General features: G+C 53.1%; 1 protein-coding gene across 1 annotated transcript in view; it reads right to left on the bottom strand.

The window, feature by feature from the left end:
- SFRP1 (secreted frizzled related protein 1) overlaps positions 1 to 24,204 on the bottom strand; it is a 54,576-nt gene extending 30,372 nt beyond the window's left edge. Inside the window, exons 1-2 of the mRNA XM_075556632.1 lie at positions 23,359 to 24,204; positions 17,811 to 17,888 (exon numbers count right to left, since the gene is read on the bottom strand). Of these exons, the coding sequence (XP_075412747.1) occupies positions 17,811 to 17,888; positions 23,359 to 23,902 (622 nt within the window). The 5' untranslated portion in view covers positions 23,903 to 24,204. The remainder of the gene's footprint in view (positions 1 to 17,810; positions 17,889 to 23,358) is intronic.
- Between the last annotated feature and the right edge of the window lie 2,423 nt (positions 24,205 to 26,627).

The following is a 26,627-nucleotide window of genomic DNA, read 5'->3' as shown; positions in this document are numbered from 1 at the left end:
GAATGACTTATTCGCCGTACCGAGTGTCGCCGTGAATCTAAACTGCTGCATTCAACAGCTCCTAACAAACAAGAGGGAAAGGTAAACCCTCTGGGACTTTACAGCAGGAGTGTTCCAATCCGGGCTCAAAGTTGGTCTAACTGTGAAAACGCAGGCACCCTTTGCATTTCAGAATTTTTCAAAGTGAGGTGTGTGGTCTATTGAGTATATTTGGGCCCTGTAGCCGTGCTCAATCCCTGGTTGGGCAGGCAGCCTTTTCTGACCGGCCCACACAGCAGTGTGGGGCAGCTGCTACCCGGCTACAATCCCATGGGGTCAGCACAGGAGTTCCGTGAACCATGCACGCTCTGTGCCTGTCTGGCAAGAGAGAACACTGAGGCTCAGAGAAATGAACTTGACCAAGGTCACTTGGCTGGTAAACTGTGGATCTGGAATTAAAACACAGTTCTGAATTGTTAGAAAGCTACTTGCTCCCAACTTCCAAACAGCTGCCCTGTCAGATTCTATCCCAGGAAGGCCAGAGGGTTCCCGTGCATCCTGTGCCTGGGGTTCTGAGTATAGGGGGCACAAGAGCTTCAAAGGTGTGTTCAGAAAAGTGACCCCCCCCCCCAAAGGTCAGTCTAAGGAGAAAAGGCTCTGGACAGAACATCCAGCAGTCAGTGCAGCCCTGGTGGGCGATGCTGGCCCAAATGCCTACCGTTCACTGCCTATGGCAGAGGTCTCCCAGCCCCATCTGCACCAAGCTCAACTCAGCACTTCAATTAATATAACCAAGTCACTTTTCACCTGCTTTACCCTGGTCCCCACAAGCTTCTCTTCCCCGTGGACCCGAGGTGAAGCTCAACTATTCTAGTGAAAGGCCGGGGAGGGAGTCTAAGCTGTGAAGATAATGTCTCATGAAACCAAATCACAGTGTTTGTGCCCCGCCACACTCCGCAGTTTCAGAGCAGGAAGGAGTCCTGCCTTGGAGGTGACCTGTGGAGAGCCCTGCCCTTTGCTTATGGAAACTGGGGCTCAGAGACGTTAACTGAAGGGCCTCAAGTCACGACACTCATCAGGGTCAGACACAGAATTTCTCCCCGGGCTCTAGAGTTAGCACTGTTTTCTATCACCTCATCTTGTATCTCCTAGCCCAGGTTTGTTTGCTTGCTTGTTTGGTAGCATGTGGGTAAACTGAGCCACAGAGAGGTTAAGACATTTGCCCACACTGATACCCAACTCACTGCCAATGAGTTGATTCCGGTTCTTCGGCACCCTGCTCTGGACACCAGTCTTCCGTTACTGTCTTTCCCCATGTGAACCAAACCCAAAGTCAAACTCACTGCTATCAGGTGGATTCTAATTCCTAACAACCCTTGGCAGAGGACAACTGTGGGTTTCCAAGTCAAAAAGTCTCATCTTTCTCCCATGGAGAGGCTGGCAGTTTCAAACTGCTGACCTTGCTGTTAGCAGCCCAACACAGAACTCCACAGATTTCCCAGAGCTACACAGTATATGATAAAACCAGATCTTAAACCTGGGCCTGACATTCTTAAGGCTATGTATGTTTTGTCCAACATGCTTTTAAAATCCCAGGGATTCTATCACACCCTTTACGACAATCCCTGCCAGCTCCTAAAACCTGCCCAGAGGTAGCAGTTCTACACAGGCCTGCTGCAGGCACAAAAATCTAAACAAACCATGCTGACTTGGTATCGTAAGAAGCAAAACACTAGGACTGGCGGCATTCTTCAGTCCACAAAGATGGCCTATAGTTTGTATAAGGGCACCCTTCTGATGCCACTGTTTCCAAGAAGGCCTCACGGTGCAGCACCGCACCTGGAGAGGTTAGGTGGCCATAAGAGACAGCCCCCCAGTAGCTATGCAAGCAGCTGTGTGGTGTACCCCACACGTCAGCGCTTCCAACGGACTGGTTTACTCTGGTTTGCTCCCCGTGCTGAGTCTTCACCTTGCATCCCAGATGGACCGAATCAAAGCCATATTTCAACAAGATGCTCAGGGGATTCCTACAGATTCTGACCCCACCACCAGGGATTCATTGGCATACAGAAGATTCTCCTGAGGACCTCATTAAAATGTAGGTTAAGATTCCGTATGGCTGGTAAGCCCTGCCACAAACGCAGCCATGCATGTGTGCACACTCACTTGGCCCATGGTGCCCCACAGCCATGCACCTCTCAGACACACCTGTACATACACACATACATCCACCATCTCCATTTCTGCCCCTCATCCTTTCGCAGTGCCACGCCCTTTTCAGCTCCCCCTCCTCCAGAGAAGGCCAACACACCTGAAAGTCCCCAGCCCCTCAGGCCCTGATGAAAGCCATTACTATGGCAACAGTGGTGAGGCTGGCTCCATCCCTCCACTGCTGCCGACTTGGGCCACTAACAAGGTCTGTCGAGAGAAGTCAGGGTAATTTATGGCAAGGCCTAAAGACGACTGCTCGACTGCTCGACTGCTCGTGGTGAGACCCAGCTCTGTGGTGACCCAAGTATGAGTTGATTACAGGCTCTGGCTTCTACCCCACACACCCAGAACAAAGTCCCCGGGGTGCTGACTGCAGCAGGCAGCCCCCTCCCTGGCTGACCACCTCACACCAGCCTCTCAGGGATCCAGGGTGGCCCAGAGCTGGCCCAGAGCCAGCCACCGCCATTGCCGAGCCCTCTCTTCAGGGACGTGACTTAGAGTCTCCTCTCCCGTCTCCAAACAGCTCACCGAGTTATGCCTGGAGTCCTGCCATTAGAACGACACTGCTTTGCAGGAACAAGCACCGGCTCTCTGAAGTTGCCCCCTCCCCCCACCCCCACCACCCTCCCCCCCACCCCGTGCCTCAGGTCTTCTTTCATGATGAGAGGGACAGTGACGTTACAGCAGGCTCTTGATGAGGCACCATTGTCCGAGATAAACTCCATTCTTTAGCATGGCATTCACGGTCCTGCCTGAGCTGGCCTTTGCCTGATTTGTGGACATGATTGCTAGGCCCTCACCAGCAAACACCCTGGTGCTACCCAGGATTCAGAACTGGTTAACCCCCCTGCCAGGAAGTTGTCTTTCCATGCCAGATAGGCTGCATCCCAATCTACAGTTTCCCAACACCCCACCCCCAGCTGATTCTTATAGATTATCACTGAGTATTACAATAATAATCACCTAGAGGCTGTGTTGAGAATGTGGATTCGGACTCAATGGATCTGGGGTGCAAAGGCAGGAGGGGAACCAGAACGCATCCGGTTCTAACGCTGGTGCTAACGGCAAACACTCAATGTGCTCTGAGCCCAGCAGGCAAGGCCCTACCACCATGCTGTTCTCTCTGCTGGGCCCTCTGCTTGGACTAGTTCTCCTACACCGACTTCTTCTCCCTGCAAACTCCTAACACGTGCTTGGAGGAATTCATTAACACCTTCCCAGGAGAAGGGTTCCCTTGTCTCACTCGAGACACCCCAATACAAAACCAAACCCACTGCCGTCTGGGCGATTTGGACCCTTAGTGACTCTAGACTGGGTTTCCAAGAATGCAAATCTTTACAAGAGCAGCTATGGGGTTTGAACCACCGATCTTGCGGTTATTGGGCTCAAAGCCCAACCCACAGTGCTACCAAGACACCTTTCATGCTTACAGAAATATCAGCACTTCATGTACACTATTACACGTGTCTGTTTTCTTGTAGCTCCTCAGTTCCACCCAGCTGCCACTTGTTAAGTCTCTCGCCTTGTGGTTATGAGTTGGGCTGTGATCTGCAGGGTCGGCAGTTCGAAACCACCGGCAGCTTCGTGGGAGAAAGACTTTCTACTCTCTTAAACAGGTACAGGCTCGGAAAACCTCAGGGGGAGAGTGTGAGTCAGCACTGACTGATGGCAGCGAGTTTGGTTTGGTTTGGGTTTGAGTAACAAGGGATGAAGTTAATGAGATCACTTTCCTCCCACAGGGAGGAAGTACCAAACGGAGTAGCACCAACGTGCTGGGTGCTGGCCCTGAGAAGCAGAACAAAGACACTTTTGCCTAAAGCTGGATCCAAGGATGAGCATGGTGGACGTGCCCTGGTCTGAGCTTAGGCTCACCCATAGATCTCGCCTCTCCTCCCATCAAATCACACCAGCTCTCAGTAAGTCGAGCCACCACAACGTGCTTTCGACTCATCCAACTGGTTCGGTACTGGGCTTCTCACCCAGAACACAGCTGAATTCAACTACAACGTGCAATCAGTTAACACTGGACCTACTAGAAACCTCCCTTGTCTGTGTACACACACACACACACACCACCACCACCCAACCCCCAGGATATCTTCTGACAAACAGAGGTCCCATTCTCCTCACCAAAGGTCTCTGTCAAGGTTCAGGCACTTGTCGGGACTCTATGCACGACTGCCCACTTTGACTTTGACTATAAAGACCCCGCCTTCTCCGGCCAGACCCTGGGCAGAAAGGATACCAGCAACTCTAATCTTTCTCGATAGGATGCCACATGGTCCGTGGGTGTGGTGCAAGGTCTAGGCAGAGCCATGGGCTCAGCCGAAGTCCACCAGTCCCTCTTGCCTGCCGAGTTCAATCCGTGCAAAAGTGCCTGCCACCTGCGGAGGTTGAGCCACAAAGGGGTGAAAAATATATGAATCCACACACCTGTTCAAGGTGAATACGTGTGAACAGTGAAGTAGCTGTAACCTGAGAGGCGGGGAGGTAGCTGGCCTTTGTCCCCTGGCAGCCATCTGAGCTGCACTCGCTGCCGCTGTGCGCTTCCGTGTTGTAGAACAAAAGCCAAAATTTTCCAGCCTGCCCTGCTCCCTCTGGGTGGGAGCGGCTGGAGGTTCTGTGTGGGGTGGAAGCCGCCCTCCTCAGCTCAGTCTTGCCCTCCCACCTCTCAGCCCCTTGCTCAGGGCAGACAGCTAGCACGGACCGGATGAACCTGCCCAGGCGGTACCTCTAACTCAAGCCCCTGGCCACAGGTGAGTGAGTGGCCACTGGTGAGAACCTGGCCACCCCACTGCTGCTCCCCGGGGCCCGCACATCGTTGCAGCTGGGTAGCCAGCAGAAGTGAATCAGAGATGCCAACTCCTTGGTCACATCCCGATTCAGCTTTGGAGTCCCCAGGTTCTTGGTCAGGATCAGCCCTGACACAGGAGGCTGCGGGAGTTCCTAGAACTGACAAATGATCGTCCTTCACCTGGATTTATTTACCTGAATGAGGTAGCATGCCTCTGAAAAATTCTCCGTTGTTTCAAGTCTTCCTTGCCTCGCCTTTCTCTAATCTCTCGGCCCAGCGCTGCCCTTCTTTGCTGCCTCCACTCCTCTGCCATTAGGGGATGCGTCTCCAGGAAGCCCCCCTGGCTTTCTCCAGCCCCCACGGAGAGGAATACTGGTGGCACGGTGGTTACATGTTGGGCTGCTACTGCAAGATCAGCAGTTCGAAACTACCAGCCTCTCTGAGGGAGAACCCTGGGGATTTCTATTCCAATAATGAGTTACAGTCTCGGAAACTCACGGCGGCAGTTCTACCCTGTCCTGTAGGGACACTATGAGTCGCCACCGATCCAATGGCAGTGAGTTTAACTGAGATCCTCCCTCCTCCAGACCCAGGAACTGGAGATGTGTGGTCAGGCATCCGAAGTTCCCGGCAAACAGAAGCGCACAGCTTGTCTAAGTCTTAGCCTGGGCCACCAGGCTCTGGAGGGCAGGAGCCAGGTACTCAGCATGGTGCCGAGGCTACAGGGTGTGTAAGAGAAACAAGGGCCATCGCTGCCGAAGCCCTTGCAGCAAGTGACTATGTCCGGGAGGGCCACTCGGCCGCTGGCGACATCACACACACACACACACACACACACACACGTGCGGGGCTGCAGGCAGGAACTTGCTCCTCAGCTACCAGCTGTGTTTAAGGGTTTAAAGTCCTTCTTCTGCGCCCCGGTCTAGCTCTGGTGCCACAGATAGAGAGCAGGGGATTTCCTTCAGCCATAAAGCCATGTCCAAAGGCTGAATGGATCTGTTGTGGAATACACGCCAGGGTGAAGGTGTTTTCAAAGGGCTCACAAAGAGAAGAGAACACATTTGAGGTAGTCTGGAAAGGAAATGTCCTGGAGAGGAGGCTTATGGCGGGGCTAGAGGAAACAACAGACATCAAATCCCTCGGATAATCCTCCCTGAATGAGAGCAAGCACAGTCTGGGGAAGCCGTTTCCGAATTTTTCCCCACAGCCAAAGCACTCTTTTGGCATCTGTTTACAGCTCCCAGACACCCGTTCAGAATTTGTAAATGATTCCCCTTCATTCATACCCTAAAGAAAGCATTCCTTTATTCCTCCTAAATATCTGCAAGCCAATAACCATCTATTACAATCACCGGTCCCCCGCAGTTCTTCCAGTAGCCTTTCACTCTCAAGACTTCACTAGGAACATGGATTCTCCTGTCAATCAGCCCGGGCTGAAAACAGCTGTCACCTCCTCTCCAGGACCCTTGCTTATTACTCTCCCCGCAACTGGCCTGTCCCACCCAGCAAGTCGAAGGGTGGGGGCTAAGTTACAGGAGAAACTCATGACGTCCTTTAAGCCCAAACCTGCAGGCAGGCCCCAGAGCCAGCAGGAGCCTGGAGCTCCAGCATCGGTGGCTGCCATCATCTGAGAACCACCAGTGAACAAGCCACATGGTACCACTGGGCCACGGGACTCTCAGTAACAGTAACACGTGACTGAAGGAAGCTTATCTGGCAAACGTGCCAGATGACTCTCAGCAAGGGACATCACAGCACATCTCTGGCACTACATGTTTATTTTAAAGAGGAGAATTATACTCAAACTGTATGGTGCATGGTCCTCAAGATGCCGCAGAAGCAATGCTTGCTTGCTTGCACGCAAGTCTGGGCGCTGCTCAGAGTGTGGCCTTGTCCACGCTCAGCTGAGAAGCACCCGTCCTCAGGTGACTCAAGTTTTCTACTGCTCTGCGCATGTCCACAGATGACTGCAAAAGTGTCCCCAGTGTGGATTTGGGGATTCTAAATGCACTTAGGTGAGTAGGTGAGTTGATAAACATGGAACCCAGAAATAATGAGAACCTACTGTGTAATTCAAGCACAGCTGAATGAAGGCAGGTGACATCACCCCCGCCCACCATCCCCTGGTCCCTGCTCCCAGTCCCCACAGCCCCGATTCATTCAATGTGCCCTAGCACCCTGCCAATTCCGTTCAACCAACGTCTGCATTGAAGGAAACCTAAGCTGGCTGACTGCTCCTGGCTAACTCCCCCGGAGCTCCTCACAAGGCTGTTTGTGTGAGGCTGAGGGAGGCTGCCCGGAGGCTGCCCGCTCTGAACCAGGAAGTCCCCAGTGCCAGCACTAAGTGGCCCTCAGAACCTGACAGGCCCAAGCAGCTGGGCGGCTCCCCCAGACACGGGAGCTGCCAGGCCTCCCGGTCCCTGAGCTGGCAGGGCTACAGTGCCAGGTCCTCCCGGCCACCTTGGAGTGACAGCACAGTGACAGGCCAGGCCTCTTACACAGCAGAGCTTTAGTTCAAATATTTATTGTATGTGTCTGGCTTTCACGCGGAACTTGCAACCTGCTAGTTACCAGTGTTTACCTTGGTAGAAATTCACGGGAAATCTTAGTCTGAACAGACCCAGAGTTTATTTTACTGCCAGATAAACAACTTTCTTTGATAAATCATCCATGTGACAGTGTTCCTGAAAGACTAAACAAAGATTTCAAGCACAATCTATAGGCCTTTGAGAAGCTTTCCAAAACTAATGCATGTTTAATTGGCTGCTCACAGCATGTTGGGGCAGGGCAAGGGCCTAGTATTTCTTTGGCCATTTGTTCTCCTTAAAAAAAAAGTAAAATATATAGATTGGAGATTCTGGCTGATTTCTGCAAAACTGGAAGAATTCTATCAATATCGAAATACTCATTTGCTTCTGAATATAGTTTGTTTGGTTTTTTTGAAGGGGAGGTTTGTTTGTTAATGAGAATAGTTATCACAGGTCAACTATTGGAAAGGAAAGAAAATTGCCTTAAAGACACTACTTGAGATAAAGGCAGAGAAGAGAAAGGTAAAACAAAAGGACTCTTAAACCTCTCTCTTAAACAAACCCCAAGCTTTATCAATAAAAAGTTTATATTAGAACTAAGACCAAAAAAGCCAAAATCGCCTGTATTCTGGAACCGGTGCAAAATCCAGCCCAGGTGTTCTGCAGCGCCAATGACTGATGCCATCCAGGATCAGTCACATCAAGTCCACACTCCCACCCTCGAGGACAGGGTCTCGGAGCAGCTCTCATGGGACACCCGTTAAGCACTCGCCTGCTAGAGATGCAATGCTGACAAGGAGGAAAGAGCCGGTAAAGATGAACGCTCCTGAGCAGATGGAAGTCTCCGGGAGCAATTCCGCTCTCTCTTGCGGGGTCGCTCTGAGTCAGAATCAACCCGACAGCAGAAGACAACAACCACCACAGTACACGGCATTCTTGCTTTTACACTCTGTCAACATGAACCTGAACACACCTTGTGAAGTTTCCTCCACGTGGGGGTAATAAAAGGCTTCTTCAGTTGAATCCTCTACTAACCAGAGAATTAGCAGGCAGAGTGCACCTGGTCGCCAAGTGGGTTCCCCCTTTCCAGATGGCTGGGGTGGACTTTGACGCCAACCTGCGCCTGTGTGAAGAAGAGGCGCAGCCCGCCCGGCCTATTACCAGGTCGCAGTCTGATGATGCCTCTCTGGGCCATGGTCTTGAAAGAGAGAGACCTTGGAACTGCTCTCCTCACCACTCTCTCACCATCCTTTTCACTGGGACGCCGTGTCTGTCTCCAGGGGTGGCCTCTTGTGGGCCATCTGAACCTGGGGGCTGTCCCCCGCCAACTTCCCACCAACCTTGGGTCCACGGGACTCTGCTCCCTGAGGCCTGTGACCTCCTTGCATCCTGCTTCACTCTCTGTATCACTGGCCTGCAGCCACGTGAGTGTGAAGGGGATTCAGCCAAGTACTGGACGCCTGGACTTAGCTGGACTGGGCCGGGCTGCCTTCTCCATACAAGATTACTTCTTGATACAAAGCTCTCTTGTACACATGTATGAATGATTCTCTGGACCACATAGCCTAACAGAGATCAATTTCCCCCCTTGAAGCACTTCTTTCCAATGAGGAGAGGATGAGGATCATGGAACGGGCAGTCACCGTATGTCAGGACTTAACCCACTGAGGGACTCGATTCTCACCACCAGACGGCAAAATAGGAATCCGAGGATGAGGGAATGGATTGAGGAGAACAAGGCCCAGATAAAACCCAAAGCCAGCCCACCTCAAGTCGCCTCCAGCTTTCATTTTCTCGGCCCACCCTTAAATAGGAAGTTCAGATGCCAGGCCCTTGCTTCTCCGTGTCCTCTCAGCCTGCCACTCTCCTCCTGCTGGGAGTGGCCGAGCAGGCTACCTGGGAAGAGGGTCTAGGGCGTTTCTTTGCTACTTGCAGAGTCTGTAGAAGGGACGGATGCATGTGCCTGACACACTGAGGGCGTGGGCAGCCTCCTTTGGCCTGAGGAGGCAGGCAGGCCGTGTGGCTCAGCAGGAGGACCCGGGGCTTTGGGTCAGGAAGACGGAGACTCTGGGTTTCTACAGCCTTTCTTAGCCAGTCAGGATCCCGTGACCGGCTCAGATTGAGAAGTGTTTCTGATGGAAATGCGCCTTCACTAACGTCACCCATGTACCACGTCCCAGTCCCTGTCCTGGAAGAAGTTTAGCCAGAATGCTCCTTAGCAGCGAAAAACCACATCTCCCTGCCAACGTTACACCAAGAGAGAATCAGAGCTGGAGACAGGGTGCATCGGGCTCACCATGGGAGGAAGGCGGGGTGGGGGGGAGGGTGTTGGCTCTGCACCCAGCCTTTCCTCATGGTACTTCAATGTGAGATCAGTTTGCAAAGTGGCCCTCAGGGTCCTCAACCCAAATATTCCCGGGACCCGATTCCACCGGCCAGTCCCTTCTCCAGAGCTCTCCACGCTCAGGCCTGAGCGAGCAGGGAACTGACACACAAACTCACCCCGGCAGCTCAAAGGCTTCACGGGCTTCCCGTCCTCCACGCCCTCTGTACCGTGCAGCTCACCCCTCTGTGGAAGAAGGCCTTTTAGGCTGGAGTCCATTTAGGCTGGAGCTGTGGGCCCCACTCTCCGTGAACTGAACAAAGGCCCTGACCCTGTGTTTTCCAGCATATGAAATGCTGTATCAACTTGTTCCAAGTATTTACATATCTGTGGATGGGATATATATTTTAGAGATCTTCAATGACAATAAAAAACAGTTGTTCTTGGCCGGCCAACTCCACCGCGGGGTAAGAGTTCCTTCTCCCATGTCTATTTAATTTTACTTTGGCGGAATTAGATTTCTGGAAGATAGAACTTTTCGGGGGGGGTGAGGGGGAGAAGAATGTATACACACATATACAACACTCAGTCACCCAAAACAAGGGTGTGTAGTTTTCCGTGAACTTAATAAACAAGTTACACATATCAGAAATCGTTTTCTCCCTTTTGGAAAAAAGGAGGTCCAGCTTCTCTGTCCCTGTCATCCCCTGTTCGAGTCCTGGTGGTGCAGTGGGTTCCTCCCTGGGCTGGTAACCACAAGGTCAGCAGTTCAAACCCACCAGCTACTCCAAGAAAGAAGGATGAGACCATCTACTCCCGTAAAGCTTTAAGTTGGACTCGAGGGCAGTGGGGCTGGATTTGGCCACCCCTAACTGTCATTCACAGTGGACAAAGACCAGGGCTTTCTACTCCTAAAAAGAGTGACAGTCCAGGAAACTCACAGGGACAATTCAACCCTGTCCAGAGGGTCACGGTGAGTCAGCATCTGCTCAATGGCAGGGAGTTTGATTTGGTTTGATCGCCAGAGGTTCATTTGACAAACATTCTCCAGGCCTGCTGTGTATAAGACATTGCATCAGTGAAAACACAATGTTTTTACGCAGTAGCTTTAAATTTTAAGGCAAATGTTTTCTTCACATTTTAGCATCAATTCCATTCTCTTTTCCAGTGACATAAAAATAACCGTGCAGCTCACAATTAGTGGGAGCCTGCCATCTAATTAGAGGAGGCCAGTGACATAGTGGTGACGCGTGAGACTGGTAACCACAAGGTCAGCAGTTCTAAATCACCAGTCACTCCACAGAAGAAAGACCGGCTTTCCTGGGAAGAGTTTCAGTCCCAGAAACCCACAGGGGCATTCTACCCTGCCCTACAGGGTCACTGTGAGTCGGTCAGCACTGACTCAATGGAGTGAGTTCCATTAAATTAACTACAGTATCAGAGTTAAGAGGAGTCTTAAAAGTGTAGGGAAGAATGGAATTCAAAGATAGTGGAAAGTTTTCACGACATTTCGGAATCCTCACTCTGACCCTGCCCTCAGTCTGCTTGCAGATGTTGCTTACAGTGAGTGTGCTGTCCTGGCAGCCAGAGTTTCCTCCTGGGAGGTGGGGTGGGGGCGGGGTGACGCCAAGGGTTAGCAAGGTTTAGCCTGCTTTTTGCAAACAGTGGAATTCTGCTGCAGAGGCCAGGCAATGCATCAGCCCCCAGCAGCACAGGGAAGATACCTGACCAGGAGAGTACAAACATTAATAAAAGAGTGGGGCTTTTTTTTTTAAGATGTATTCCTAGCAATGGGGGTTGGTTTTCCTTTTCCATTTGCCTAACTATTGGGCTTCAGAAGAGGAGCCCAGGTAGTATAGTGGTTACAGGTTGGGCTGCCATGCTCAAGGTCAGCAGTTTGAAACCACCAGCCACTGTCAGAGAGAAAGACAGGGCTTTCTATTCCCGAGAAGAGTTACAGTCTCAGAAACTGACAAGAGCACTTCTACTCTGCCCTGTGCAGTTGCTGGGAGTCGGCACCACCAACCTGATGGCAGTGGAGTTGAAGCTGGTTACTGGGTTCAGCTTTTGCCCTTCATGAGAAAACCTCTAAACGAGGAAAAAAAGAATCCTTCCCCAAAAGCAAGGAAAATGTAGGGGGACAGGTAGGCAAATAAAGCTTATTCCACGGTGAGAAAAAAGCAGATGGAGAAGGTGCCACCTGAACTCTCAAGCTCAGAAAACTGAGGAAACTAGAATAGCATGACACTCTGAACTCAACTGACTTGGTGTCATTGCTGAATGCACTCAGCTGCTCAGTAGTCGGAGGTACCTCAGAAGAAAGGCCTGGCGATCTGCTCTCTGGAAAATCCACCTTGAGGACGTTAGGGAGCACAGTTCTGCTCAGGCACCCATGGGGTCACTATGAGTCGGAGCAAATCAACAGCAACTGTTACTGGTGTCTTTTCAAAAGTATGTGGGGACACTCCGTTGCCGGAAAGGCTCTGAGGGTGTGTACAGAGAGATACTCGAAAAGTAGCCTGGGGGGCAGGGCTGAAGGCACGGATCCGATCATCGCAGCAATTATAAATCGTCTCTTCATAACCCTGCAATAAAGGCACCTGAGGCAAAGATGGCTTGTGGAGCTGGGTGGTTAATAGCGAGGTGCAATGAGGCCGCTAGCAAATACGAAACTGGCCTCTGAGAGGCAAGAGCAGCGTGCTCGGCTGTCACGTGGTGGCCCCAGGATTTCTCACTTGAAAGACAGAGAGAGCATCCTGACTGAAGCCCAGCAGGCAGGCTGGCTGCCATGTGGAACACACAGACTTTGCACCATGTAACTGTTGGCTTCCCACATCTGGTGCTTGATCCAGGCTGATCCAGCTGCATTCCTGAGCATCAGCGCACAGGTGTTTCTACTGAGGTTTCCCATTTGGGGGCGGAGGGGGAGTGTTGTGGAGATGTACTCTGAACTGAGGGGGCACAGCGAGGGGGTGGGGAGCAAGTAGCCAAGCAGACTGATCAGTGTTAAAATGCCCTGCCAGGGGCGTGGAGGACGGGCTGGCCTGCCCGGTGCCGGACAGGCTAGCTAGGGAAATGGGAGGCCGAGCGCCTGTGCTGCCCAGCAGGGATGCACCTTGTTCCTGGAGCTTTCCAGAAACCTGAGGTCTTCCCATGGGTGTGTCAGGGCCACTTACTGCTGAGTTTGCGCCCTGGAGCCGGGTGTAAAACATGCTTTGCTTTCTCTCTGTGTGCCAGCTTGGAAAGTTCAACGTCTTTGTTTCCTAATGGAATCCCATCAACAGGGCTGCCAGGCTCCCTTACATGGGCTGAACTGAGTTAAGAAACAAGTTTCTCAACAGGGCTGCATTCTCCAGGGCGCCAAGAGGGCAGAGCTTAGCTCAGCCCCTGTGGAGAAACACAAAATCCTATTTATTGTTTTATAAGAACAACACACACTCTCTCCTCTCCTAACACCTCTCTCTCTCTCTCTCTCTCTCTCTCTCTCTCTCTCTCTCTCTCTCTCTCTCTCTCTCTCTCGACTGCATCCAGTCTCCATGCTTCCTGCTCCCAACTAGAGGTGCTATGGAAACATTTTTTTTACACCAGCTCCTAGCAGGCATTTGTCTCTTTAAAGAAGTAAGGGGCCCTGGTGGTGTCGTGCATATGTATGGGGCTTCAATCCAGAAGGTCAACAGTTCAAAGCCACCAGCTGCTTCTCGGGAGACAGACGGGGCTTTCTACTCCCATTAAGAGTGAGCATGTCAGAAATTCATGGGCAGTTCTGCCCTGCCCCACAGGGTTGAGGAGTCACCACTGACTCTATGCAATAAGTGGGGTTCAATTTGGGGCTGGAAGTCAGGAAGGCAGAGGCTGGAGCAGAGCAAAAGCCCTCCAGCTGGAAAAGTCAATTTCCTTATTGACCAAATCGTTGGACTTGTGAAGATGGTCTCTAAGATCCAGGAAGAACTCAAAAACCCAAAGAGCCCCAGATGAATACAATCTCAAAGTAAAAGGAACACAGTCCCCGGTAATGAATTACTCAGCTTCACCAAGACCTGAGTGGCTATTAAATCTTACCTCTCCTTGCTATAGGTCTCGGGGAGCGGGGAGGGGGGAAGGGGAGGGGGGGCAGAGGAGGTGCACAAATGGTAAATGTGCTCAGCTATGAAACAAAAGGTTGGCTGTTCAAGGCCACCCAGTAGGACCATGGAAGAAAGGCCTGGCAAGCCACTTCCGTGAGATCATGACCAGCAAAACAATCCTAAGGAGCGCAGTTCTCCTCTGATACACATGGGACTGTCAAGAGTCAGGGGCAACTTGACAGCCCTGAGTTTGGGGTGGTTTGTTTTCTCCACCTTCCTGTTAGCAGTCAGGAGGTAACTTTTTGACTGAGTGGGCAGCCCTTAAAGAATTCTGGTGGTGCAGTGAGTTCGGGGTTAGGCTGCTAACTGCAGAGCTGCCAGTTTAAGCCCACTGACTGCTCCCACAAAAATGTACAGTCTCTAAAGCCCTATGGAGCAGTTCTACTCTGTCCCATAGGGCTGCCCGAGTCTAACCGATTTGGTGGCAGTGGGTTTGGTTTGGTTTGAGGTACTGCTCCAGTTAGGGAAAGGAGAGTTATGAGCTGAGAGGTCAGCAGTTTGAACATATGGCAAGGTCAGCAGTTTGAACACATCAGCCGCACTTCAGGAGAAAGAGGAGGCTGTTCCCATAAAGATTACTCTCAGTAGTCCAAGGGGGCAGTTCTACTCACCTCTGGGGGTCACCATGAGTCAGATTCAACTGGATGGCAGATGGCCAACCCCGGGTGAGTGTCCTGAGTGCCCTTGAGACCTTCACCCTGCCCCCCCAATGTCAACCTTGCCAAATCCTTCCCAAGGCTGGGCTTTCAGACCATCACTGGGGAATGTCTCCCGTTTCACCACTTACCACAACACCCTGCAATGTTGGGCTATGAGGGCGTAGGGAAGAACTTGGACAACAACTGCTGGCTGGTGAGCCCCAAAGATCGTGAACATAAACGGATCCACATCCCGCCAAGCTCATTGCCATTGAATCCATTCTGACTCGTCCTACCTCCATAGGACAGCGTGGAACTACAGCAGGAGTTTCTGAGACTGCAAGTCTTTATGGAAGTAGAAAGTCTGCTCTTTCTCCCAGTTCCTTAATATGAACTTGGGCCCAAGTTCCTCCAGCACCGCCAACATCCTGTGAGTTACAAAATGAATGCACAGTTCTCTAGGGAGCCACTAAAAAGCATTGGGTCAGGACTCAAAAAGAACTGAAATTTACTCTGTACAAGTGCTTTTGGACCATGGGCTGGTCACAGGGCATCCTCCTCTATAATATCTGTCGAGTGAGTAGGCATGAATAAATGATCAGATTCTTTGAATGTTGAGTCCTCCCACAGCCGAGCATCTCCTGCCAGGCACCTCCACGTCCTCCGTTCAGGGGTTTTCAACACTCTTCCTTCAAGAGTGAAGCCCAATAACAGAAGTCATATGAGCACACAACACCAGCTGGTACATTTACCCGTTCAGGCTTTCTTCAAATGACTCCTGGACTTGCTGAAATGTCTAGGATCAACTTCTCAACGTGAGTCTTCTAATTTACAGTATCAGAAAGCCTTGCAAATCCAGACAGAGAATCTGCAGGCCCAATCCCCTTTCCCTTGGGGCGTTCATGGGCATCGGAGCACTAGCTGAGAAGACTATTCCTGCCCCCCAACACAGCAGATGGCTTCCTGGTGGGATGATTCATAGCACAAGTTCCCAAACTTATCTGGCCTCTGCCTTTTCCAGAAAAAAAATAATAAATGACTGTGTCCCTTTGGCAATGAGAAGGTCTGTAGTGTAGCCCATAATCCAGGGTAAAGTGTAGGTATCTGCTTTTGGACTGTTCCCGAGAGAGACAGACAGCACCTTCTACGCCTGTAAGGGTTACAGTCTGGGAAACCCACAGGCTAGTGCTAGCCTCTCCTACAGGGTCACTGTGAGTCAGAATGGACTCGGTGGCAGTGAGTAGAGTTGGGTTGTTCCAGTGTCCCTAGGGGGTGTTATCACCCATTTGGGGAAACTCTGTCTTAGAGGTTGCATTTAGGTCCTTGTTTTCTCTGTCGAAATGCACCTTTAGGCACCCTGGTGGCATAGGAGCTATGTGTTAGGCTGTAAACCGCAAGGTCAGCAGTTTGAAACCCCCAGGAGCAGTTCCACTCTATCTTACAGGTCGCGATGAGTTGGAATCGACTTGATGGCAAGGAGTGTGGTTTGAGGTTTCCTTGGAAAGGAATCTCAGCCCTACTTGTAGATGATAAGCTTGTTGGTAAGGCAGCATGCTGCTTGGAAAGGACACGTGCTTTGTAAAGTAGAGGGTCAGCAACCACGAGGAAAATCCCCGGTGAGATAGATGGACATGATGCTTACAACAATGGACTGACTCTCCTACACAACCATCCCGCAGAGGGCAGGGGCGGGCAACACTCTGTTCTGTTACACCGGAGGCCACCCGGAGTCAGAACCGGCCTCAGGGTCGCCAACAACAACGGCAAGTCTGTGTGTCCACAGACCACCACAGGAGGCTCATGGGATCAGCCAGCTCTTGGCACCTGGTGAAGCAAGAGCGTCGGCATCAAGGAGCAGGCGTGAGCCCCAGGTAGATGGGAGGACAGTTCGTTTGCAAATGCCACGGCAGGTGCGACACTCTACAAGTTTGAGTTCTTGTTAGATGGAATCAAGTCAAAGGAGGGCGACTCAAACACAAGCCTCCAAATGGACAGTAGGCTGAGCTTTTCCTGAAGGCGCTGACGTCCTCCAACAAGAACAGCAGAGTGTCGGAGAGCACTCAGGATAGAGCCAGTAAGCGTGGCCTGCCCTCAGGGAGCTCACTGGCGGCAGATGCTCTGAATTTACCAAGGCCCTGAGAATGCATCTATCACACGGTCAGGTTTCCTTCGACTTGAGTGTGCATGGGCATGTCTGTGCAGTTCATTCGAGTCTCCAGGGGCCTGCCATGTGTCGACACACATTGGGGTCATGCAAGGGCATGCAGTGGGCGCCTCTGAAGGACTCGAAGACTCGGATTACCTACCTTTATGCTTTTCCTGGTAAGGACGCTGTAAGAAATCCAACCCCCAAAACACAAGGCAGGAATTCCGAGAAGCACATTGTTCTGCCTGGGGCCGGATCCTGCCATTCCGCAGGTGGGCCTGACCAGTCTGGTACCTCCCTTCTCAGCACCAGGTGCCCCGGCTGAGGCAGAGGGGGTGGGGCTGACCCTTCGACTTTGACGTGTACCTTTCCGAGAGGAGAGCTTCCCAGACATTTGGGATTTAGGTCTTCCCAGAAAAAGACCCTGGGGATCTGCTACCCAGGCCACACACAGCGCTTCCCCTTGGGCAGCAGCTGCCAGTTCTGGATTCACTTTTAACCCAGAGCAAACTGAGAAAGAGGGAGAGAAATCATGCTACTGTAGCAGGGACGCCAGTTCTCTTGGCCTGGAAGAACATGAGGGGGGCTTTAGCTGAGTGTTGCTTTTCCCCACCCCTTCCCTGAAAGGTGCCCGTGGGCAGTCTTTCCTGAGGCCATCTCAGATGCTGTGTGGAGTAGTGCTGACACCTAGGGGTGGATGAGAGAAAGCGTCAGAGCTGCCTCTGAAGCAGGTAAGACGGGCTGTGCCACCTCCCATCACCTCCAACAGAGACTGCTGTTTTCCCTTGGCCCCTCCGGACCTGTCCCCAGGCCTGACTGCCTCCACTCCTACAGGAAGGCCCCCAACATCTACCAAGAAGGAAAGTTGGACTATTCTAAAAACTGGCCAGCTCCCCACTCGATCCAGGTTTTCCCTCGGCCTGAGAAAGGCAGCTGTATGGAAAGATGAGTAAAAGGACGATAGGGCTCCAACAATAGGTCTTCTGGGTCTAGCGGGGACTAGCTGGGTCTAGTCAAGAGGGACAGGGACTGCCCAGCTGCAGAGGGGGGCAGGAGCACTTCCTTACCAAACTCGCTGGCGCAGAGATGCTCAATGATGGCTTCAGATTTCAACTCGTTGTCACATGGGGGACACACAGGTGTGCCTAGGGAGGGAAAGGGAGAGAAGTAAGGGGATGATCCGAAAGAAGAGGGGAGGGAGAGGAACCACCCTGGGGGAAAGCTCATCAGTGGGACACGCTGACAGTCATTAAAGGTCTCCTGAGACTTCTGAACAGCAACCTTGGAAGGGGATAGAAAGCATCTCCCCGCACCCAGCCTCTGATTCACAAACAGGCCCAGGGCCAATCTTGAAAACTTGGGGTTTGAGCTTTTAAAGAGGGCCCCGCTAGTTAAACCAACATCGCCTGCCGTCAGTTCTGTGAGCTGGGACTCGGTGGGGTGTTGTGCGTCCTAGAAAAAGCTGGCTTAGAAGCCAAAAAGATTTCCGTCTGTGTGTTCCCTATCCTTTCGCCTGTAAGTAACCCTCTCCGATCCTGCCACATTCCCAACTGGACAGCCAATCCGACCAGCTCTCTCAGAGACCACATTCACACACCCCAACCTCTCCAAGAGTGCTATTTAGTGAGCGTTCCTTTGGGAGCCGGCAGCAAGAGCAGCTGGCGTGGGGGTGGGGAGACCCTGGCAAGCACTGCCAAATGGAAGGACTGGGCTTGACAGGGAGAGAGACCCTCTGGAGGGGCCTTAGTGAATGGTTGTGAAGTGCTTTGAAGAGGAAGTAAGTGTGTGTGTGTGTGTGTGTGTGTGTGTGTGTGTGTGTGTGTGTGTGTGTACACAAGCATTCAGGCCAATGGGGACCCCTTTGTCCCTCTCCTTCTTCCTCCCATTCCTCTCTGCAGCGTGGTTTTTGTGGCAGTCTCCACTGTGCACCCCAATGGCTTGCACAGAGAAATGGGCAAAGCCTGCCAAGGAGGGGCACAGGGTGCCACACAGCGCTCCCAGATGAAGGCCACCCCAAAGCCAAGGGGATCCACAGCCACCCTCCCAGCAGTGGGGAGGCCAAGCAGGATGCTGGGGACACACACGACTTCTCCCCACATCCAGGCAGGGTCCCTGCAAGCTTGGTCCAGCAGAGCACACCTTCCTTGGTCTTCTGCAATGGACCTCCCCCTCCATTCACTGAGTCAAGGGCCTTCCAGAGTCTTGGGGGAGCAGGAACCCCGCTCCAAGCAGAAGACGGTGTGACTGTCTTTGGCTTCTCACACAGACTTTGAGGCTGGCTTCCGGAGGTGGTGTTTCTGACCAAGGCAAAACTGACCCAGGATTGTATATCATGAGTCCTGCTTCCAGGGGAGGAAAATCAGAGAAATGACGCCTTGTCATACAGAAATGATCAACCGGCCATGTTCCCTAAGCCATTTCCTTACAATGGTTATTTGAAACTGTTATCAATCAGTAAGTAGATGTGCTCACAAGGCAAGGTCCTGCAGGTATTATCTGGATCACACCAGCAGCGGGGCCAGGGCTCTGAAAAGATCAAGTCCCTGTACCCTCCCCCTTCGTGCACTATCTTTAAGGTCCCCCCCCTCCCTGGTTCCCTGACCTGATAGCCTCGGGCTCTGAGTCCCACGGGGGCACTTGCCCCAGGTCCCTTCAATCATGCTGGATGGCAGTGCCTCTCGAAGCAGCAGCGGTGAGGGGCTGGGCTTGAGCCCGGCACAACATCCAACAACCCGGTTGGGCTCAACCATCTCAACTTGTCTCACAGGTGACTCAGGGGCAGCTTGAGGAATGTGTAATGTAATATTAATCTGGGCCCCAGCAGGCGGCTTCGGTGGGGAAACTCCGCCTGGACATCCACCTGACAAGTAGACCTAAGTCGCTGATGTCAGGTGCCCTTAAAGTGTCTGGAGCAAAGGAAGGAGTGACTCAAAGGGTCTGTGTCTTATGAATATTAGTGGAGGACTGGAGGAGGGAGCCCACCAGCTCCTTCTGACATGCGGACCAGCTCTTCGTCCAATAATGAAAATTTTATCTGACTCTTTTGTGCATTAATGGTGGGCTCCTGAAAGTGACACATGTGAGGTCCCTGTTGGGCTTTCTTGTCTCATTGCCTAACAGTCTACCACTCAGGAGAGGAGCGGGGATGTCATCTCCCCAAGCTGCCAGTGTGACGCTTGGAGTAGAGGGGGTCAGAGGAGTCCGTGTTGATGCGATGCCCCCCAGTGGGCCCCAAGGAGCCTTCAGGGGGTGGAAATTGGAACAGCAGCGCCCAGTGTTCTGAAGGTGGGCTTCCCTCAGAATTCAGGGAGGAAGCAGGCCACTGAGTTCTGCTCTTCGCTCGTAGCCTGAGGAGCACAGGGGCAATCGGACCCCCAGGATGGGAAGTTGGGTGTCTGGAGCCTGGAGGACACCACTGTGGCTGACTAGCACCAGTGTGGCCCCCTCATGCTTCCTGGATGCCTGCTCCTGGGTAGCCCAGGTAAGCATGGCAAGCTACCTGTGTAAGAGTAGGATCAGTGGAGGAGGAGCCAGCATTAGCTGTAGTTTCAATCAAGGTCGGCCCTGGCCACACAACCTCCAAAGAAGCTCTAGATTGTCGATTTTCATAGGGACATGGGGCAAGGGCCCAACACAGGAGCTGGTGGGCAGTGTGTCTCACCTCCTTCCCACTAGGGGCCTCCTGCAGTGGGACTGGTTTCCTAAGCGGATGTGAGGAAGAGGAGGGGGCAGGGGCAGGTGACCCCAGCAGGGACCCAGCAGGATGTGCACATCACAAGTGAGGGGGGTGAGATGATTCAGTCCTCTTCTATCTTTACAGTATCGATTTTTGCATAATAACGTATCTAACCATTGAAACCTAATCAGTCAGTAAGTGCAGAGTGGGCACAGCAAGTGAATTTTAAAAATAAACATCAGCACATAAACACACAAGCTATAAACACACCTATATTCAATCATGCCTACAGGAGAGGGCGCACACCCTGAGGGTCTTTCCTGGTCAGCTTCTAGAAGCACCCAGGGGCCTGTGTGTATGGAAATTATGAGTCCCTGGCTTCCACAATTTATGAATAAACCAGCCTGTTTGATTCAGTGAGCAACAGGCCTAAGTGATCAGATACAATTTTAAAAGCACATGGTCATTTATGCAACCTCGATCAGGAAACCCTGAGGGGATGGGAAGCAACAGCCTACAAAAGAACATCTCTGTCTTGCAGAGTTGATGCCTTTGGGGAGAAGACACTATCTGGTGGTTCATCCATCACTATCAGGTGGGCCTTAAACAATGCTTGGCCACAGAGGCCTGGCCCGGCTATCAGAACGATGCGTGCCCATATATGTGAGCAGAAACCAACGGACAAAAGTGTGGAGACACAGAGTGACCGACAACTCAGTTTGAAATGTTAAAGAGCAGTGCATATCCAGAGCACCCAGTTGTTTTTCCAGCAGGTTTACCTCCTGTTGAGACCCAAGAGTTTGTTTTGTCTTAACCTATTCCTACAAACAAACACACACACACACACACACACGCACACACCATCATCAGAGGCACCAAGAAAGTCCATGTGGAGACCCTCACAACAAGGTCCTGCAGACACAGGAAGAAACATACACCTTCCCTTTCAGCGACAACATCTCCACCCAAAAAGACTGAGAAGAGAACCAGGCCCCAAGTCCCACTCTTGTCTGTCTCACAGCTGCGCTCTGTTCAGCAGCTGCTCTTGGGAGGCCTGACACCCCAGGTCCCTCTGAGGGGAAGGGACCCGGAGAGAAGGCTAGTGCCAAGGTCCAGATGCAGGCTACTGGTGAGCTGGGAGGCCAGCTGACCAGCAGCTAAGAGACAAAAGGCAGAGAAAACATCAATGATACACCCTACCCCCCCTCATTTTACCCCAGCATTTGAGGGAGTTGGGTTGTCTCAAAAGTAGATGCCTCATTGAGTTCCCCAATTTCCCACTTGGACTTCCAGCCATCTTATCTGAAATTGTTAGACTATTGAATGTAAAAAGTAATGGAGTGTGTGTGTGTGTGTGTGTGTGTGTGTGGTGTAGGGGGGTGGGGGGTACTTGAGTACAGCCCAAGGCACAGCCTCTGGGGCCCCACTAATCCTCCCAGGTGCTCAAGGAACGGGAGAAGGAAAATCCTGTGGACTGCAGGGGACGGGACGGTTCCACACACACACGGAACACAACGTGCTTTGTTTGTTCTCTTGCTCTCCAAAGGCTGGATTTCCAGGAAGGAGATTAACCCTCTGCAAAGACCGGGATGTAGCCAGCAGAGATGCCCAAACCCTGCCACTATGCGCAAATTGTGGCCTCCCCACTACGGTGGGAGGAGGCACATGCCAACCAATGCGGGTACTTCGGACCCATCTCTTCCCACCCCAGAATAAGCAAAAGCATTCAAAATCCACGGTGCCCACCTTCCCACACCTGTCTCTACTCTCCGGGAGCCAGGTGGCTGTATAGCCCCGTAGAGGGTATTTCTGCTTTGGGCATCAACAACAGAAAAGTTAAAGTCCATGAACACTTGGGGAGGAGTTGCTAAGCAAAGAAGCAATCCTTTACACACACACACCCTGCCGATGCCTCTCTCTCTCTCTCTCTCTCTCCAAAAAAAGCCCCGGGCCATCGTGGTGCTCCGTGCTAACAGCACCTGGACCTTGTGGCGCTCCCATCCCAGCGTTGCCATCTCGAGTCTAAACTGGCTTTGGAGGAACTGCGGGTGGGATTCATTCCTGCGAAGGTCAGGTCGCGGGGTTGAGAGTTTGCCTCTCCGGGATTTTATTTCTGCCCGCTGCCCGCTAACTGGGAAGAGGGGCTGGGGAAGGCGCAGGGGATCACCTGAGGAGGGGGGTACTGGTAGGAGAAGTCCGGGGTTTTCAGACTCTTCCCCACTCGCCAAGAGCGGGAGGGGGGGCGGGGGAAAGAGCATGAGCTAATTACTTTTTTTTTAATCTTTCTAATTCCCTGAGGATTTTGTGTAAATGAGGGTAGCAGGGGGTACGCCCCAGGGAGGGAGGCTTTCCATCTTCCAACCCTCCAGGGGTGCCAAAGTAGGAGCCTGAAAGGGGTGGAGAACCCCAAATCCGTGCGGGTGTCTAAACTTCTTTATCGCCAAGTCCTGGGGCTACGCCGCTGGATGGCTAGCTAAGAGAAAGAGTTTAAAAATAAAAAGCCCTATCGCATCCACGAGAATAACGCCGTGCCCAGCGTTGGGTTTTGACTTCGTTCCCACCGGGACAACTCCTCGCCAGCGCTGGGAACTTCGCAGGGGCCTCCGCCTGCAGGAAAGGCGAGCTCTCCTCCTCTCGCTTTAGGAGCCAGGCTTTGTTTCAGACCTGGAATGAGGGAGACTAGATCCCAGAGACGAGTCGGCGGCCGAGCTCGGAAGGGCCAGCCCCACCGGTGCACCTGGGTCCCGACAGGCGGTCAGTGACACCTCGGCCGGACGAGAAGCTTTTAAATAGCATCTGCACAGCTGGCGAGCAAGCTCCGGTAGCACCTCGGGACTCCGCGGTGGCGGGACAGTGCCGTCCCGCAGCCGTCTCTGCACCCCCACCCCCACCCCAGGCACTGGTGGGTCCCGGGGTTCGCGGGTGGGGGGCAGCCTTACCTTGAGGCTTGGAGGCTTCGGTGGCATTGGGCGGGGTCATGGCGATGCACACGTCCCCTTCGGGGAACTTGTCACACTTGAGCATCTCGGGCCAGTAGAAGCCGAAGAACTGCATGACCGGCTCGCACGAGTCGCGCACGGCCTCGCAGAGCCAGCGGCACGGGTAGATGGGCCGGTCGAGGCAGACGGGCGCGAAGAGCGAGCAGAGGAAGACCTGGGTGCCCATGTGGCAGTTCTTGTTGAGCAGGGGCACCCAGCTGCTGGCCTGCTGCTTCACCTCGGCCATGGTCTCGTGCTCCAGCAGGTTGGGCAGCACCATCTTCTTGTAGCCCACGTTGTGGCACAGGCGCAGGTCCACCGGGATGTCCACGCACTGCGGCGGCTTGGTGTAGAAGCGGCCGCTCTGGTACGAGCCGATGTCCGACTGGAAGCTCACGTAGTCGTACTCGCTGGCCGAGCCTGCGGCCAGGAGGCCGGCGGCCAACGCCAACAGCACGCCCGAGGCGGCCCAGCGGCGGCCCCCCACGCCGCGCCCGCTGCCCATGCTGGCCCGGCGCACTCGCACCAGCGACGTCGGGGCTGCGTCCGCGCGAGCGTCCCGCCACAAACTTCTGGGGCTCCTTCTAGGAATCTCCAGGGACAAAAGGCGCCGATCCCCCACCCCGCCGGGCTGGGCGGCCGCACGCCGGTCGCAGACCCGGGCCTGCCGCGGGAGCTGGCGCGGGCACGGGCAGAGCAGGGCAGCGGCGCGCGGCGCGCGGGCTGAGTCGCGTCCCCGCTCCCGGTGCGCGGCGGGCGGGTGGCGGCGCGCAGCACCTACTCCTGAAGCTGCAGGACGCGAGTGCCCCGTGCTCCCGTAGCGAAGCCCTCGGAGTCTCCCCGCGCAGCCAATCAGCTCCCGGCTGCTGCGGGCCGCACTCATTTACCAGTCAGTCACCGGCTCAATTAGCCAATCGCTTCACTGGCGAGAGGGTTCCGTCTACTAGAACTAAACACCGGTCAACACCCCTTTAGAACAAAACCAAAAAGAACAAGAAAAAAAGAAGGGAGGGAGAGAGAAACGAAAGGAAGGGGGGAAAGGAGGGGTGGTCAGAGTGAGGAGTAGGTAAAAAAAGATGTTTAACGCTGTACTTAACTTGAGTCAGCTTGCAGAAAAGCAAAGAACCTTATTAGCAGCACTTGCAAAACCACAAGATAATTAAGACCTTTTTTTTTCCCTTAACACTTTTCCCTCCTAAATTTGCAGCGGCAGCAGCCGCCCAGCGACGCGCAGCTCACCTCTGTGGCTGCGGTACAAAGATAGGCGGGTTCCTGAGCACGGGCACTCCAGGAAGCTGGCGCGAGGGAGATCTGCTTTTCAATCACCAGCCAGGCCTGCTACTGGCCTCCAAGCCTCGCAGAAGAAAGGAGAGATTGCGGGGGGGCGGGGGGGGGGGAAGGGTTGGCTCTTTTGGAAGCATGCACCTTTCCAGGTGGGACAACCGGAAGGCGGCCCACCGGATGAACCTTGCTCAGTGTGGCCGGAAATATTGCTCACAAAGGTGTCAGCTGGGAGAGAGCGGTTCAAATAAATAAATAAAACTCCACCTCATTATTCAAAGTCCCAGCCCGACTGTGTGTGCACGCATATACACATTGACATGTTTGTGGTGTGGAAAGCCCAAATATTAAAAACACATGTGCACTTATCAGCGTGGCTTGTGTAAATATCAAGTCCATCACTGGAGCACACATGCTGCATTCAGACCAGGTCCGGGAAGCTCAGCCCCAAACCGAGGGTCCCCATTAAGCCAAGAGGGAGAAATTAGCAGAGACCTAGCTTTGGCTATCCCTCTTACACCACCCCACCCCACCCCGGGAGGAGAGGCTGCCCTTCCACCCTACACCGCGGGAATTCTGAAAATTCTTTGTGTGTTTCAAACATTTCTCGCCAGAGAGCGAGAGAGAGGGTCAAGCTCCAGAGAGGCTGGGAGTGTGACCATGACACCATCCCAGAGGCAGCAGGCGCGGAGGGCAATGTGCAGGGTGGCCACATTGCTGGAGTTCCGCAGTGGGCGGAGGGAGGCCCGGGATGCTGAAAAACGCCATCTCTGAGCTGTGTTGTGTTGTTCCAGCCCATGTGGCAAACGGACCAGCGAGCTGGGCGCTCCTGGCAGACACCCTAGGAGGCTCTGCCTTGCCGGGCCGGCCTGTTTGCAAAGTTCCGGGGAAGCTTGCATTGGACTCTGCAGACCTGATTTCTTGATGGACAGGTTCCAAGTAAAACGACGCCAGTTTGTAAAGAAGCGAGGCTATTTTCTTAAAGTCATCCCGCCTGTAGGGAGACTGGTTTCGCTGCGCACACAGGAGGCGTGTGCACGGCATGGGCTTTTTAGCCCTGGCTGGGTCTCTGGAAGGTGTCCCAAACCGAGAGGGGGTGGAATGGGGAGGAAGCCATAGAGTGTCTTCGGGTAAAACTCCGGCTAGCAAAGGGTTAATCCTGGAGCAATTGGTAATGCTCAGTCGGAGAAGCTGGGGAAGACATTCCTCACAGAGAATAGACCACAGGAGACCCAGCAACTGTGTCTCAATTCAAGGGGCATTTAGAGAAAAATGCTGCCCTGCTCGCTTGCTCCTAGGGGGCCCTTTTCTCGCTTAAGGCCAGGCCCGCACTCCCAAGCCAAATGTGCGTGTTTACTCACGCACTGATAACATCTTTTCACCTCTGAGTCCAGGCTGGACTGGCCCCTCACTCATGTTTGTACAGTTTCCCCAAATGGTGGGAGGACTTGGTTAAACTTCTGGAAACCACCAGAGCCTCAGCACCTCCACCAGCCCCGGTGGACTAGCCTCTCACACTCACAAGTCTGTCCATGGGGGGTGGGGGGAGGGTTTCAGCTGATACCCGGTTTTGTCTCATTGACACAGACCACTCCAATTCCCCCAGCCCACCCCCAGGTGGTCCTACTGTTTTTGAGAGAGGCCCCTGGGCCATGGCAGGGTCACTATTGACTCAAAAACTGAGAGGGGATGTCCGGGTCCCTAAGACTCCAGAATCCTAATCCCAGGACTTTACTGGATCTTCTCAAGGTCCAGACGGAAAGGAAAGGACTCTGCCACCCTGTCTCTCCAGAGGCTGCTGCTCGGCTGAATCCCAGATTCCACCAGAAGAATTTAGCTCACACCTGGGATCTTAGCGCAGGACAAGCCCCTGCCTCTCGCAGGAACGGGCAAACCAGCCTGAAACCTTCAGATTTCAGTTGCAGACAGTGTGGGTGTGTCCTTTACTC

Source organism: Tenrec ecaudatus, chromosome 8 (genome assembly GCF_050624435.1).
Source record: "Tenrec ecaudatus isolate mTenEca1 chromosome 8, mTenEca1.hap1, whole genome shotgun sequence".
Lineage (NCBI taxonomy): Eukaryota > Metazoa > Chordata > Mammalia > Afrosoricida > Tenrecidae > Tenrec > Tenrec ecaudatus.
This window is presented reverse-complemented; position numbering and strand designations above follow the sequence as displayed.